This window comes from Rhinolophus hipposideros (assembly GCF_964194185.1).
Source record: "Rhinolophus hipposideros genome assembly, chromosome: 11".
NCBI lineage: Eukaryota > Metazoa > Chordata > Mammalia > Chiroptera > Rhinolophidae > Rhinolophus > Rhinolophus hipposideros.
In genome coordinates this window covers 73,710,474-73,723,840 of record NC_138057.1, presented here as the reverse complement: position 1 = coordinate 73,723,840, position 13,367 = coordinate 73,710,474, and the positions used below count along the sequence as shown (strand labels likewise).

The following is a 13,367-nucleotide window of genomic DNA, read 5'->3' as shown; positions in this document are numbered from 1 at the left end:
CTACATTTGTAAACTGATCTTTAATTTATCACTTGGATAAGGATTTGCAGTGGGGCAGGTCTGTTTTAATTTGAACCAGCTTCTCCATGACTGAAAAATGTGTTCTTCATTTTGCCTTGAAATTGGGATTTTAAATAGTTAAAAAGCAAATCAAATGCATGAAATAGTACTTAAAAAAAAATTATACCATGGGCCTATGAACTTAAGGACTGACTGTGGGCCGTCTAAGGCTGCAGTTCAATTAAAGTCAAGCTAGAGAAAATTCTATAGAGGAAGTAATCATTACTTACTTGCATATGTGCTTAGCTATGTATGTAAGATGTGTCCACTGGGAAAAGTCACACCCCACTGTGTATTGTGTCTCGTATAGAAATGTTTTTTTCTTAATGTAAGAAGCTTCTCTTTTATGAATAAGTCTTTGGAATGTCACTCTGCTTTTTGTTCCCTTTTGGTATACTTCACTTGAATAATGTGCTTCGTTTTATGTAGCTACATATTTGGAAAAAGATATGTAAACTGGTAGTTTCCTTTAGATTTTCACAAATTACAAGCAGGTAAGTGTGTCCAATTATAATGACATATAAGTAAAAATAGTACGCACTTAAAATTGTTCCAGTTTGATTACAAAATACATTTATGCCAGAAACGGGAACTGCTTTATAAAGTAAGCAAATGAAGTTTTACACTCTAAAAAATGGAGTTGCCGATGATCAGAGACAATTATCTTCAAGTTGGCTTTCTATTCTGTTTGTGATTTGGCCTATTGATGTCGGGAAGCGTTGTCTAATCCCGGCCCCCTCTGTTCCTAGGTAACAGGCAAAAACGGTGCCAGCAACAGCGGCCCTGGCAGGCCAAACCCATGTGGCTCGGTGTTATTCACTCTGATCCATATGGTCAGGCTGGAGACGGTCCCTGGAGGGGTGTTAACACTCAGCAACCCAACCCCTCCCTCCCTTCAGAGCTTTCCTGCATGGCTCCTGCTGCTTGCCCATGTGTGATTCTTGATTAATTTTTCATTTTTAATGAAGTTTGATCATGTTTATTATTTCTCATGATTGACTGCCTGGTACTCCCCCCATGTAATTGATAAAGCCCATATTTCTTCATCTGTCTCCTCTTTCTTTAGGATAAAGTTGCTAGATTGTGTGCCATGGTTAATGTTAGATTTATTGGTCCCATTAGATGTATAAATTATCTCTCTTTCTCTCCACAGGAAGTTCTACAGACTTTGACCAAGTTTTGTTTCCCCTTCTATGTGGACAGGTAGTGTCAGATTTTCAAACTTTACTAGAAAAAAAGCGTCAATAAACCTGCTATGGAAAATAAAAACCATACCATTCTTAACATTCTGTCTGCTTACCGATGATTTAAAACACCTCTGTTCCAAGGAGAGTTGCAGTATTCTCCTTTCCTGGGGATTTTATTGACACTGTCAAAAAGTTTAAAGCGTAGAGCTTTGCATGGGTTCGTTTGTGAGATACATTTTGAACGACATTAAATTTTTGAGTGTGGTGATCAGACTCAAACCATGATTAAGAATGGTTGGCTTTGAATCCAGTGCTCTTTAATTTGTATTTAAATATGAATATATTTGCTTTTATCGAGTAATATTATGTGACTCCGTGGCCTTATGAGTATTATTATATAGACTGTTTTTCCTAGGCTTCAACTTAAAATTTCAATCTTGTTTAAAGATGTTGCGCTGTTTTAAAGGCATGTTGCTAAATAGTGTCTTGCATTTTGTTGAGGTGGCTAAGAATGGTATCTCTAAGTAGATAAGCAATTCCTATAGCTTTCTAGACTAAAGAAAATACAAAATCGTCTAAACATTTCCTTAGTATTTGCATTATGATAAACTGTTTCTTGGAGAGGTATCTTAGAGCTCCCAGATATTGAAAATAGTCTAAGGATCTTTTTAAAAAAGTGAGCCACTGGTTAATGGCTTATTCTTTAAATAAGCTTATTATTTTCAAATGCCTTTTTAAAACAATTTTAGAGGTGCTTTTCACCCCCTTACTTATTAAAAGTATAATTTACTAATAACGTTAATAAAATGATAAAAAACCATCTTACTCTTATTTTCAAGAAATGTCTATTGTTTTTCATTACAGTTTAAGCATTAACTTTTGCAATTATTTATTTTTTTCATTTGATTGCTGTCTATTTGTGATTTTTCTCTTAATGGAAAATTGAACTGTGAGATTGTACAAAAGTTACATCTTAAAAATCCCACTCCTAGTGATACAGAGGTTTTTAGAAAATATTATCATAAGTAATAAGTGCCATAATATGTTCCAAGAAAGCTATAAAATGTGCCCGTCTTCAGGAAGGTTCTGTCTTGTATTTTAGTGTACCCACACAAGGCAGGCCTGAAAGATGTGGGTGACTTAGAGTGCTTGTGGGTGACGTGCTGCTTGGATCTTCTGTACTTCATAGGAAAAGTGTCCTGGTTTATTTGACATAAACCTAAAAATGGTGTGATATAGGAATTGGTAGCCAAAGGAATTTAACAGAGTACCAAGAAGCAAAAGGAGTACAAAAAGGCAGCTCTGGAATGTTGTCAGCCACTTAAAAACACTGTTTTCCCTGGTTCTAACATGTTATTTTTTTAAGCCAATCAACCATTGTAGTATTTCCAGACTCAGGCCTTTTTAAATCCTGGTACCAGCGCTGTGTTAGTAGCAGGTTGATGCTCAAAACAGAATAGCCTTAATTTTAAGAGGGTCAGTCTTTGTAATGAGAGTCCTCTTGTCTCTTCTTTATCCTACTCCTTCTAAAAATAGCAAGCAGGGTTTTGTTTAGAGACGTTTAATGCAAACTTCACATTTATATGTATGAATTAGCGATGCGTGAAATCTCCTCCAGTCACTTATAAAATGTATTACAAATTATGGCAACGGCATATTTATCCAAATTAATAAAGCTGAAATGTTTTTAAAATGTGGTTAGGTGTTTAACAAAGAAAAATACGAGAATACATTTTTACATGATTTCTTGTTAGAGTGGTGATCTGTTTTGGGTAGGTGTTCCTTAATTGAACTTGGTAAACTAACATTAGAAGAAATCTGCAGTGAGATTAAATCTCCCTCAGTGTGTGCTGCGTGCACCCCCCCCACACACACACATACACACCCACCGACCCACCCTCTCTTCCTCTCACACCACGCCGCACACCTCTCCTTACCTACCTTTCCGGATGATTACATTCTGAAATGGAAGAAAAGCAGAGTCCTTAGATTATAGTTCTAAAATATTTTTTTGTCACCAATGTCTGATGCCTTTTTTTGTTGTTAGAAAAATATTTTTCTTCTAACATGCTTCTCTCCAAATTCCCTTCCCATAATCATGTTCCTTGTATTTTTTTCACAAAGTGATTGGGGACAGAATTGTCCCTTCATGGATATATTTTAATCCTGGCCATCCTCACCATGCCTAATAGCCCTTTCTCATGCTTATAACTTTTATTCATACAGAAAACCACTTTATTTTGGAGACTACATTTTTTTTCTCTTCTTTCCCTACTTCTAACCTTGGCATACTTTGATAACAGAAGAGAATAGTAATGAAGTTCATTTCCAGTAAATAAAAAGGTTTTAATGTCACTTTTCTGTATTAGTTTGCAGTTAACCCTGTCAAATGGGTATGCCCCAATTCTGAGACCCACAAAGCCCCCCAGATATATTTATGATATTGTTTGACTTAGATAATACGTCAGCATGGGAGATGAGTAATGCCCCAGGTGATTATGTGCAAAAAAGAAAGCTTCCTAATCTTTTCAGTATCTGTGCTTTTCTACCCCAAGGAACAGTAATACAACTTTCTGACATTTCTAGTCGATATCAAGAGTGGGATTTTCACAGTCATCATCAAATCACCTGTTAACATTGACATCTTGCTGTTTCTTGTGTTGTTTTAAGATTTTTCTTTCTGAAACTAGGACTTATGAAAAATAATAATGCCGGAAGCTCTTCAAAAGAAAGTGCTTTCTCATGGATCATCTCATTTCATCCTCCTGTCATAAGAGATGAGAACAAGTGCTGTTTGTCTTCCTTTGAGAAAAATCCTAAGCTGGAGAGAAATTGTGACTTGCCCAAGGTCCTTGTAGGCTGCCGGCATAACCTAGATGTCCGTCTTCCAAATGAATGCATTTTTCAGTAGAACACCTTGTGGGAAGGCCAGTCACCAAAGAGAGGGAGAGAGAAGAAAGGAAAGAAATTAATATTTGAGTTTTCAATTGAGTCTAGTCAACATGCTGGACATTTTCACTTGAATACCTCATTTATTCTTCCCAGCATCTCTGGTAGATCGATGATGGTGGTAGCTCTTTTACAAAAGCACAAAGGAAGGTTCTGAATGTGTAACTTTATGTTGGGTGATAAGGAAATGGTATTAGACTTGGAACTCTGCCCTCTATGTGTGTCTCAGTCTAGTTCAGGAAGTTTTATGAAGACACATTAAACAGTGTCTATCCAAAAGGACCGGGAAGTTAGGGAAGACGGAGCTGGGCAGAGAAAACCTCTCGTAGGGGAGACTTGTGTTGAGTCTGTACGGACGTCAAGACGGGGTAAGTAGAAGAGAGAGCCTAGCACCCCATATGTGCTGAAGAGCATAGCAGAGGAGAAACCATGAATGAGCTTAGAGATTGTTCAGCCAGAGCAGATGGAGCCTGATGGGGAGAGGGAGACGTGTGCTGTGATCGCTTGGGCTCTGGCTCCAGGAGGCCTTGAAAATGTGTGGGAATCAGAGCACGGGATTTTAATGCCGAAATTCATCTGGTTCAAGCATCCCATCATACAGAAGGGAAACCAAGGTCTGTAGAGGTGAAATGACTTGTTTATAGTCACAACCACGTAATTACAGAGCTGGGAAAGAAACACACCCTCTTATCCCCAGTCCAGATTATTTCTACCCTCCACTGTACTTGAAGACCTTGGTGGAGACGAGGAGTGAAATGATGGTGCTATGATCCCTGTATCACTCTCAAGCACTGTTTATTATTATTGATGAAAGCAGCTTCTTTAAAAGAGATTGTATTCCATTTCACATTGTGGTGCTACTGGCTTGCACTTGACAGGCGGCAGCCTGCTTCAGTTAGTCACAGCCCTCAAGAGACTCACGGGAGGATGGAAAAGCTGTTCGTCCATGTTGGTGCTTATCTTCTTTCAGCACCCAGAACGTTAGCCACCATCCAGTAACCCTGTAAATTACTCTGGCACACACAAATGACACAAGCATGAAATGAAACGACACAGTCTTTGCAGGGCACAGGCATAGTGTAATGACTTAGCATGTAACCACAACGCAGATGTGCCTCGGATGCTGCTTTCCATTTTGGGATGTACCTGCTGTGTGCCAGGCATTGGGTGTGCTATGTTCTCCTCTTGCCCTGAAAGGTTACACGTGTGCAAGGTTACCATTGTCATCATTCTTCATACGAGGACACAGAGGCTCGGGAGGTCCACTAAGTTGCCCAAGGTCCCACTAGTAGAATAGAAGGTGGCAGAGCTGCTTTTGGAACCCACGTTTGTCTGACTTCCAGTTCCACCATTCTTTTTCTACCATGTCATACCGCCACCATTATTAGATCCATTGAACAATAAATAAAGTAACTGAGTAAACTTTTAACATTTATTTCAAAAGTCATATGTATTTATTGTAGAAAAGGAAAAAATATGGGTAACTGCCGAAAATGAAACCCATGCAGAAAATGCAACTAACGTGCCCGACTAGTGCGTTAGTATGTGTCTACCCAGACCTTCCCTCTTGTCCCCACATCTATGCATTCGCCCTGCTCTACTTTTCAACAGTGAATCGATTTGGCCCACTTTTGTCCCTTGGTTTTCATCTTTGGTTTAGTCCCTTGGTTTCGTCCCATTGGTTAAGCTGTGCCCCAAGACCATTTTATCCAGTGTTTGATCACCATGGACCTAAGTGGACACAGCACTGTGGTTGGCAACCCGGAAACCTAGTTTTAGTTTCCGTTCTGTCATTGACTTCCTCTGTGCTGTGAGGCAAGTGACATCTCCCCTGAGGGCCTTCGTTTCTTCAAGGATAAAATGAGGGAATTGGGTTAGATCTCTGCTCTTCCTTCTGTTTTTCATACTTCTTTGATTCTCCAGTTATGATTCATTGTTACTTTGTCAGGCTCATGTAATTTTTTAAAAAAACATTTTATTGGGGAAGGGGAACAGGACTTTATTGGGGAACATTGTGTACTTACAAGCCTTTTTTCCAAGTCAAGTTGTCCTTTCAATCTTAGTTGTGGAGTGTGCTGTTCAGCTTCAAGTTGTTGTCCTTTCAGTTTTAGTTGTGGAGGGCGCAGCTCAGCTCCACGTCCAGTTGCTGTTTTCTAGTTGCAGGGGGCGCAGCCCACCATCCCTTGTGGGAGTCGAACCGGCAACCTTGTGGTTGAGAGGACGCGCTCCAACCAACTGAGCCATCTGGGAGCTCAGCGGCAGCTCAGCTCCAGGTGCCCTGTTCAATCTTAGTTGCAAGGGGCGCTGCCCACCATCCCTTGTGGGACTCTAGGAGTTGAACGGGCAACCTTCTGGTTGAGAGCTCGTGCTCCAACCAACTGAGCTATCCGTGAGGCAGCTCAGCTCTAGGTGCCCTGTTCAATCTTAGTTGCAGGGGGCGGAGCCCACCATCCCTTGCGGGACTTGAGGAGTTGAACTGGCAACCTTGTGGTTGAGAGCCCACTGGTGCATGTGGGAATCGAATTGGCAGCCTTCGGAGTTAGGAGCACGGAGCTCTCACTGCCTGCGTCACCGGGCGGGCCCCCTGTCAGGCTCATGTAGATGAGGGATGAAGAGATTTCTGTTCTTTCTTAGAATTATTGGGCATGTTTCTCAAGCAAGATTTGTGTTGCCCTATATCTGGCTGTATGTGACCTACTCTGGTCCCCACATATTTTGGATCAAAGTCCTTCTTGCCGTTTGGATTTTGAGCAGGGAATGTGAGAAACTTTAGTTAGGCAGAGAAAAAAATATGTTTATGAAAAGAAGTTTTTTTTTTTTTTTTTTAATTAATTTTATTGGGGTGACAATTGTTAGTAAATTTACATAGATTTCAGGTGTACAATTCTGTATTACAACGTCTATAAATCCCATTGTGTGTTCACCACCCAGAGTCAGTTCTCCTTCCATCACCATATATTTGATCCCCTTTACCCTCATCACCCACCCCCCACCCCCTTACCCTCTGGTAACCACTAAATTATTGTCTGTGTCTATGAGTTTTTGTTTCTCATTTGTTTGTCTTGTTCTTTTTGGTCTATATACCACATATCAGTGAAATCATAGGGTTCTCTGCTTTTTCTGTCTGACTTGTTTCACTTAGCATTATTCTCTCGAGATCCATCCATGTTGTCACAAATGTTCCTATATCATCTTTCCGTAACGCCGAATAGTATTCCATTGTGTATATGTACCACAACTTCTTTATCCATTCATCTGTCGAAGGACATTTTGGTTGTTTCCATGTCTTGGCCACCGTAAACAAAGCTGCAATGAACATTGGAGTACACGTGTCTCTATAGAGAAATGCTTTTATATTTTTGGGGTAGATACCCAGGAGAGCGATTGCTGGGTCATATGGTAATTCTATTCGTAATTTCTTGAGGAGCCTCCACACTGCCTTCCATAGCGGCTGCACCAGTCTGCATTCCCACCAACAGTGTATGAGAGTTCCTTTTTCTCCACAGCCTCTCCAACACTTGTTACTATTTGTTTTGTTGATGAAAGCCATTCTGACTGGGGTGAGGTGATATCTCATTGTGGTTTTCATTTGCATTTCTCTGATGATTAGCGATGTTGAGCATTTTTTCATATGTCTATTTGCCATTTGTATATCCTCTTTGGAGAAATGTCTCTTCAGGTCCTCTGTCCATTTTTCAATTGGGTTGTTTGTTTTTTTGTTGTTGAGTTTCATGAGTTCCTTGTATATTTTGGATATTAGCCCCTTATCAGAGGAACTGTTTGCGAAAATCTTCTCCCATTCAGTTGGTTGCCTCATTATTTTGTCAATAGTTTCTTTTGCTGTGCAGAAGCTTTTCAGTTTCATATAATCCCATTTGTTTATTTTAGTTTTTACTTCCATTGCCTTTGGAGTCAAATTCATAAAATGCTCTTTGAACCCAAGGTCCATAAGTTTAGTACCTATGTTTTCTTCAATGCAGTTTATTGTGTCAGATCTTATGCTTAAGTCTTTGATCCATTTTGAATTAATTTTGGTACATGGTGACAGATAGCAGTCCAGTTTCATTCTTTTGCACGTGGCTATCCAATTCTGCCAGCACCATTTATTGAAGAGGCTGTCTTTTCTCCATTGTATGTTTTTAGCTTCTTTGTCAAAAATTATCTGTCCATATTTATGTGGTTTTATTTCTGGGTTCTCAATTCTATTCCATTGGTCTATGAGTCTGTTTTTCCGCCAATACCAAGCTGTTTTGATTATTGTAGCCCTGTAGTACAAGGAAAAATCAGGGAGTGTGATACCTCCAGTATTGTTCTTTTTTTTTAATATTGCTTTGGCTATTCGGGGTCTTTTGTGGTTCCAAACAAATCTGATGATTTTTTGTTCTATTTCTTTAAAAAATGCCATTGGGATTTTAATGGGGATTGCATTAAATCTGTATATGGCTTTGGGTAATATGGCCATTTTAACGATGTTGATTCTTCCAATCCATGAGCACGGAATGTCTTTCCATTTCTTTGTGTCTTCTTCAATTTCTTTCAAAAATGTCTTATAGTTTTCAGCATATAAATCCTTCACATCCTTGGTTAAGTTTATTCCTAGGTATTTTATTCTTTTTGCTGCAATTGCAAAAGGAATTGTTTTTTCTATCTCTTTTTCTGAGATTTCATTGTTGGTATATAGGAAAGCAATGGACTTTTGTACGTTGATTTTGTAGCCAGCAACTTTACTATATTCATTGATTGTTTCTAATAGCTTTTTGGTGGAGTCTTTAGGGTTTTCTATGTATAGCATCATGTCATCTGCAAAGAGTGACAATTTAACTTCTTCATTCCCAATTTGGATGCCTTTTATTTCTTTCTCTTGCCTGATAGCTCTGGCGAGGACTTCCAACACTATGTTGAAAAGCAGAGGTGATAGGGGACAACCTTGTCGTGTTCCTGAACGTAGAGCAAAGGGCTTCAGCTTTTCACCATTAATTATGAGGTTAGCTGAGGGCTTGTCGTATATGGCCTTTATTATGTTGAGGTATTTTCCTTCTATACCAATTTTAGTAAGTGTTTTAATCATAAATGGATGTTGTATCTTATCAAATGCTTTTTCTGCATCAATTGATAGAATCATATGGTTTTTGTCCTTTATTTTGTTTATGTGATGTATCACATTGATGGATTTGCGAATGTTGAACCATCCTTGTGCCCCGGGGATGAACCCCACTTGGTCGTGATGAATAATCTTTTTAATGCATTGTTGTATTCGATTTGCTAGAATTTTGTTTAGGATTTTAGCATCTGTATTCATCAGAGATATAGGTCTGTAGTTTTCTTTTTTTGTGTTGTCCTTACCAGGTTTTGGTATCAGGGTAATGTTGGCCTCATAAAATGAGTTAGGGAGTACTGACTCTTCTTCAATTTTTTGGAAGAGTTTGAGCAGGATTGGTATCAGATCCTCTTTGAAGGTTTGGTAGAATTCACTGGTGAAGCCATCTGGTCCAGGAGTTTTGCTTTTGGGAAGGTTTTTGATGACTGATTCAATTTCGTTACTGGTGATCGGCCTGTTTAGATTTTCCACTTCTTCTTGGTTCAGCCTTGGAAGGCTATATGTTTCTAAGAACTTGTCCATTTCTTCTAAGTTATTAAATTTGGTGGCATATAGTCCTTCATAGTATTCTTGGATAATCCTTTGTATTTCTGTGGTGTCCGTGATAACTTCCCCTTTTTCATTTCTGATTTTGTTAATTAGTGTCTTCTCTCTTTTTATCTTAGTGAGGCTAGCCAAGGGTTTGTCGATTTTGTTAATCTTTTCAAAGAACCAGCTTTTTGTCACATTAATTTTTTCTATTGTCTTTTTGTTCTCTATTTCATTTAGTTCTGCTCTGATTTTTGTTATTTCCTTTCTTCTGCTGACCTTGGGTTTCGCTTGTTCTTCTTTTTCTAGTTTTTTAAGGTGTAACATGAGGTTATTTATTTGGGATTTTTCTTGTTTCTTGAGATAGGCCTGTAATGATATAAATTTCCCTCTTAAAACTGCTTTCGCGGCATCCCAAAAATTTTGGTAGGATGTATTTTCATTGTCATTTGTTTCTATGTATCTTTTGAGCTCTCCTCTAATTTCTTCTTTGACCCAGTCGTTCTTTAAAAGTATGTTGTTTAATCTCCATGTATTTGTGTTTTTTCCTGCTTTCTTTTTGCAGTTGATATCCAATTTCAAAGCTTTGTGATCAGAGAATATGCTTGGTATGATTTCAATCTTCTTAAATTTGCTGAGGCTGATTTTGTGTCCCAATATATGGTCTATCCTTGAGAATGTTCCATGTACACTAGAAAAGAATGTATAGTCTGATGTTTTAGGATGAAGTGCTCTATATATGTCAATTATGTCCAATTCATCTAATGTGTCATTTAGGGCTGCGATTTCGTTATTTATCTTCTGTTTGGATGATCTATCCATAGCTGTCAATGATGTATTTAAGTCCCCTAGTATAATTGTGTTTTGGTCAATTTCTCCCTTTAGTTCTGTTAGTAGTTGCTTGGTATATTTCGGTGCTCCCTGATTGGGGGCATAAATATTGATGACTGTTATGTCTTCTTGTTGTATAGTCCCCTTTACCATTATGAAATGTCCATCTTTGTCTCTTGTTATCTTTTTCACCCTGAAGTCTGTTTCATCAGAAATCATTATGGCTACACCTGATTTTTTCTGGGTACCATTTGCTTGAAGTGTCAATTTCCACCCTTTCACTTTGAGTCTATGCTTGTCCTTGTAGCTGAGATGTGTCTCTTGTAGGCAGCATATGGTTGGGTTTAGTTTTTTGATCCAATCTGCTACTCTGTGTCTCTTTATTGGTGAGTTCAGTCCATTTACATTTAGGGTGATTATTGATATGTGAGGATTTCCTGTCATTCTGTCTTTAGTTTTCTGGTAAGGCTGTGTCTCCATTGTTTCTTTGCCTTTTTGTTGTTGTCTGTTATTTCTGTGTGGTAGTATTCTATGATGTTTTCCTCTGTTTCTTCTTTTATTACAGTATATATTTCAGATTTGGATGTTTTTTGAGTGGTTACCCTTGAGTTTATGTAAAAGAAAGTTTGATATTTAGAGTATTCCAGTTTCTTCAGTCCGCTTACTTTCTCTATTCCCATATTCCAGTTCAGGCCTTTACGCTCCCCCTTTTTATGTTTCGGTTGCCACAAGTTGTCCCTGTTGATGGTGGTCTAATAGCCTCCTTTAGTATTTCTTGTAGTGCAGGTCGTGTATTAGAAAATTCCCTCAGCTTCTGGATGTCTGGAAAGGTCTTTATTCCTCCTTCATATCTAAAGGAGATCTTTGCTGGATATATTATTCTTGGCTCATGATTTCTCTCTTTCAATAGTTTGAATATTTGGTTCCATTCCCTCCTAGCTTGTAGAGTTTCTGCTGAAAAATCTGATGATAATCTAATGGGCTTTCCTTTGTAAGTTACCGTCTTCTTTTCCCTGGCTGCCTTGAGGATTCTTTCTTTATCATTGATTTTAGACAGCTTCAATACAATGTGCCTTGGTGAAGGCCTGTTGGGATTGAGGTAATTAGGTGTTCTATTTGCTTCTTGGATTCGAGGATCCAGTTCTGTCCACAAGTTTGGGAAGTTCTCTTCGACGATTTGTTTGAATATATTCTCTGTTCCCTTCCCTCTTTCTTCTCCTTCTGGTATGCCCATTATTCTTATATTGCTCTTTCTGATGGAGTCAGAAAGCTCTTGTAGAGTTCTTTCATTTCTTTTAAGTCTCAAGTCTCTTTCTTCTTCCCTCTGTGTAAATTCCAGGTTCCTATCTTCGATGTCACTGATTCTTTCCTCCATCTGGTCAACTCTACTACCTAAGCTGGATATTTTATTGTTAATTTCTTCTATTGAGTTCTTAATCTCCAGAAATTCTATTTGGTTCTTTTTCAAGATTTCAATCTCTTTTGTAAAATGCTCATGGTGTTCTTTGATTGTGTTTCTGAGTTCATTAAACTGCCTTTCTGTGTTTTCTTGCATCTCGTTCAGTTTTTTCAGAATTGCGATCTTGAATTCTCTGTCATTTAAATCACAAAGGTCCATATCTCTAAGTTCCTTTTCTGGAGACTTTTCACTTTCTTTCTGAGCTATCTTGTTGCCTTGGTTATTCATGGCAATCACTGATTTACTATTTCTCTTCCTAGACATCTACAGGAGTGTCTTCTGCAACAGGTTGATAGGTATGCGAAGAGCTTTTGGAGTTCCAAAGCTCTTTCTGCACCAGATTCAGAGCCCGTTTGTTTCAGCAGTTCTGTTTACTCCTGCAGGGATCCGCCCAGATAGGTGGGGCCAGGGGCGGGATGAGTTGTGAGAGGTGGCCCAGAGCAATGGCGGCGACCACCACCACAGCCAGTCCTGCTTCCACAGCTCCCTCCCCTTTGCCGGAACTAGTTGAGCTGCGAATCTGTGTCTGCGGTCCACAGTTCTCAGAGCAGCAAATATTCTGTCCTTTGATCCGACACTGCTACTTTATCGCTTCTAGCACGGGGCAGGTGGGGGCGGGGCGAGCTCTGGGAGGGTAGGGAGGGGGCGGCTAGTCTCCGTGCCTAGGGCTTCCGTTCTCCGCTCGGCAGTGAGGGCTTAAACCACCGATTTCAGCCCTCTTCCCTCAGTCTTTGCTCCGAGGTCTGCCGTGAGCGAGCGTTGGGTTCAGCGGTTTTGTATGCTGCCCCCTCAGCCCTGCGGGCCGTGAGCGGAGCCCTAGCAGTCCGAGTCCTTCCCTCCCGCAGCGGCGGTAGTTCCGGGAGCAGCGGGCTCCGAGCACTGAGCTAGGTCTGTGTCCTGAGCCCGCGCGGCTCCGTCTCCGCACTTCTCCTCTCCCTCCTCCCCCGCTCGCGCGATTCACCCACCTGGAGGTGAATTCAGTAGTCGGCCTCTTCGTCTTGCCTGTCTGCTGTGCAAGGAGTCCTTTGTGGAGTTATTGTTGTCCGATTCGTTGTAAATTCCAGGGGAGCGTTACAGAGGCTCACCTCACGCCGCCATTTTTTTCAGTCTCTGAAAAGAAGTTTTGAAGCTCATGTAACTAAAGGCTGGGAGATGTGATAGCTAGATAACACCTGATTCCTGCCTGACACCCCATATGCACTGAAGCAGCTATTAGGGGTGCCTTGCCGTAGATGGCTCAACAGGTTGTTGTTAG

General features: G+C 39.9%; 1 protein-coding gene across 2 annotated transcripts in view; it reads left to right on the top strand.

Moving 5' to 3' along the window:
• Positions 1-13,367, top strand: part of DENND1A (DENN domain containing 1A) — a 481,754-nt gene that overhangs the window by 135,135 nt on the left and 333,252 nt on the right. For both annotated transcript variants that reach the window (XM_081067070.1, XM_081067071.1), the window contains exon 4: positions 1,214-1,263. In XM_081067070.1, coding sequence (XP_080923196.1) covers positions 1,214-1,263 — 50 coding nt within the window. The remainder of the gene's footprint in view (positions 1-1,213; positions 1,264-13,367) is intronic.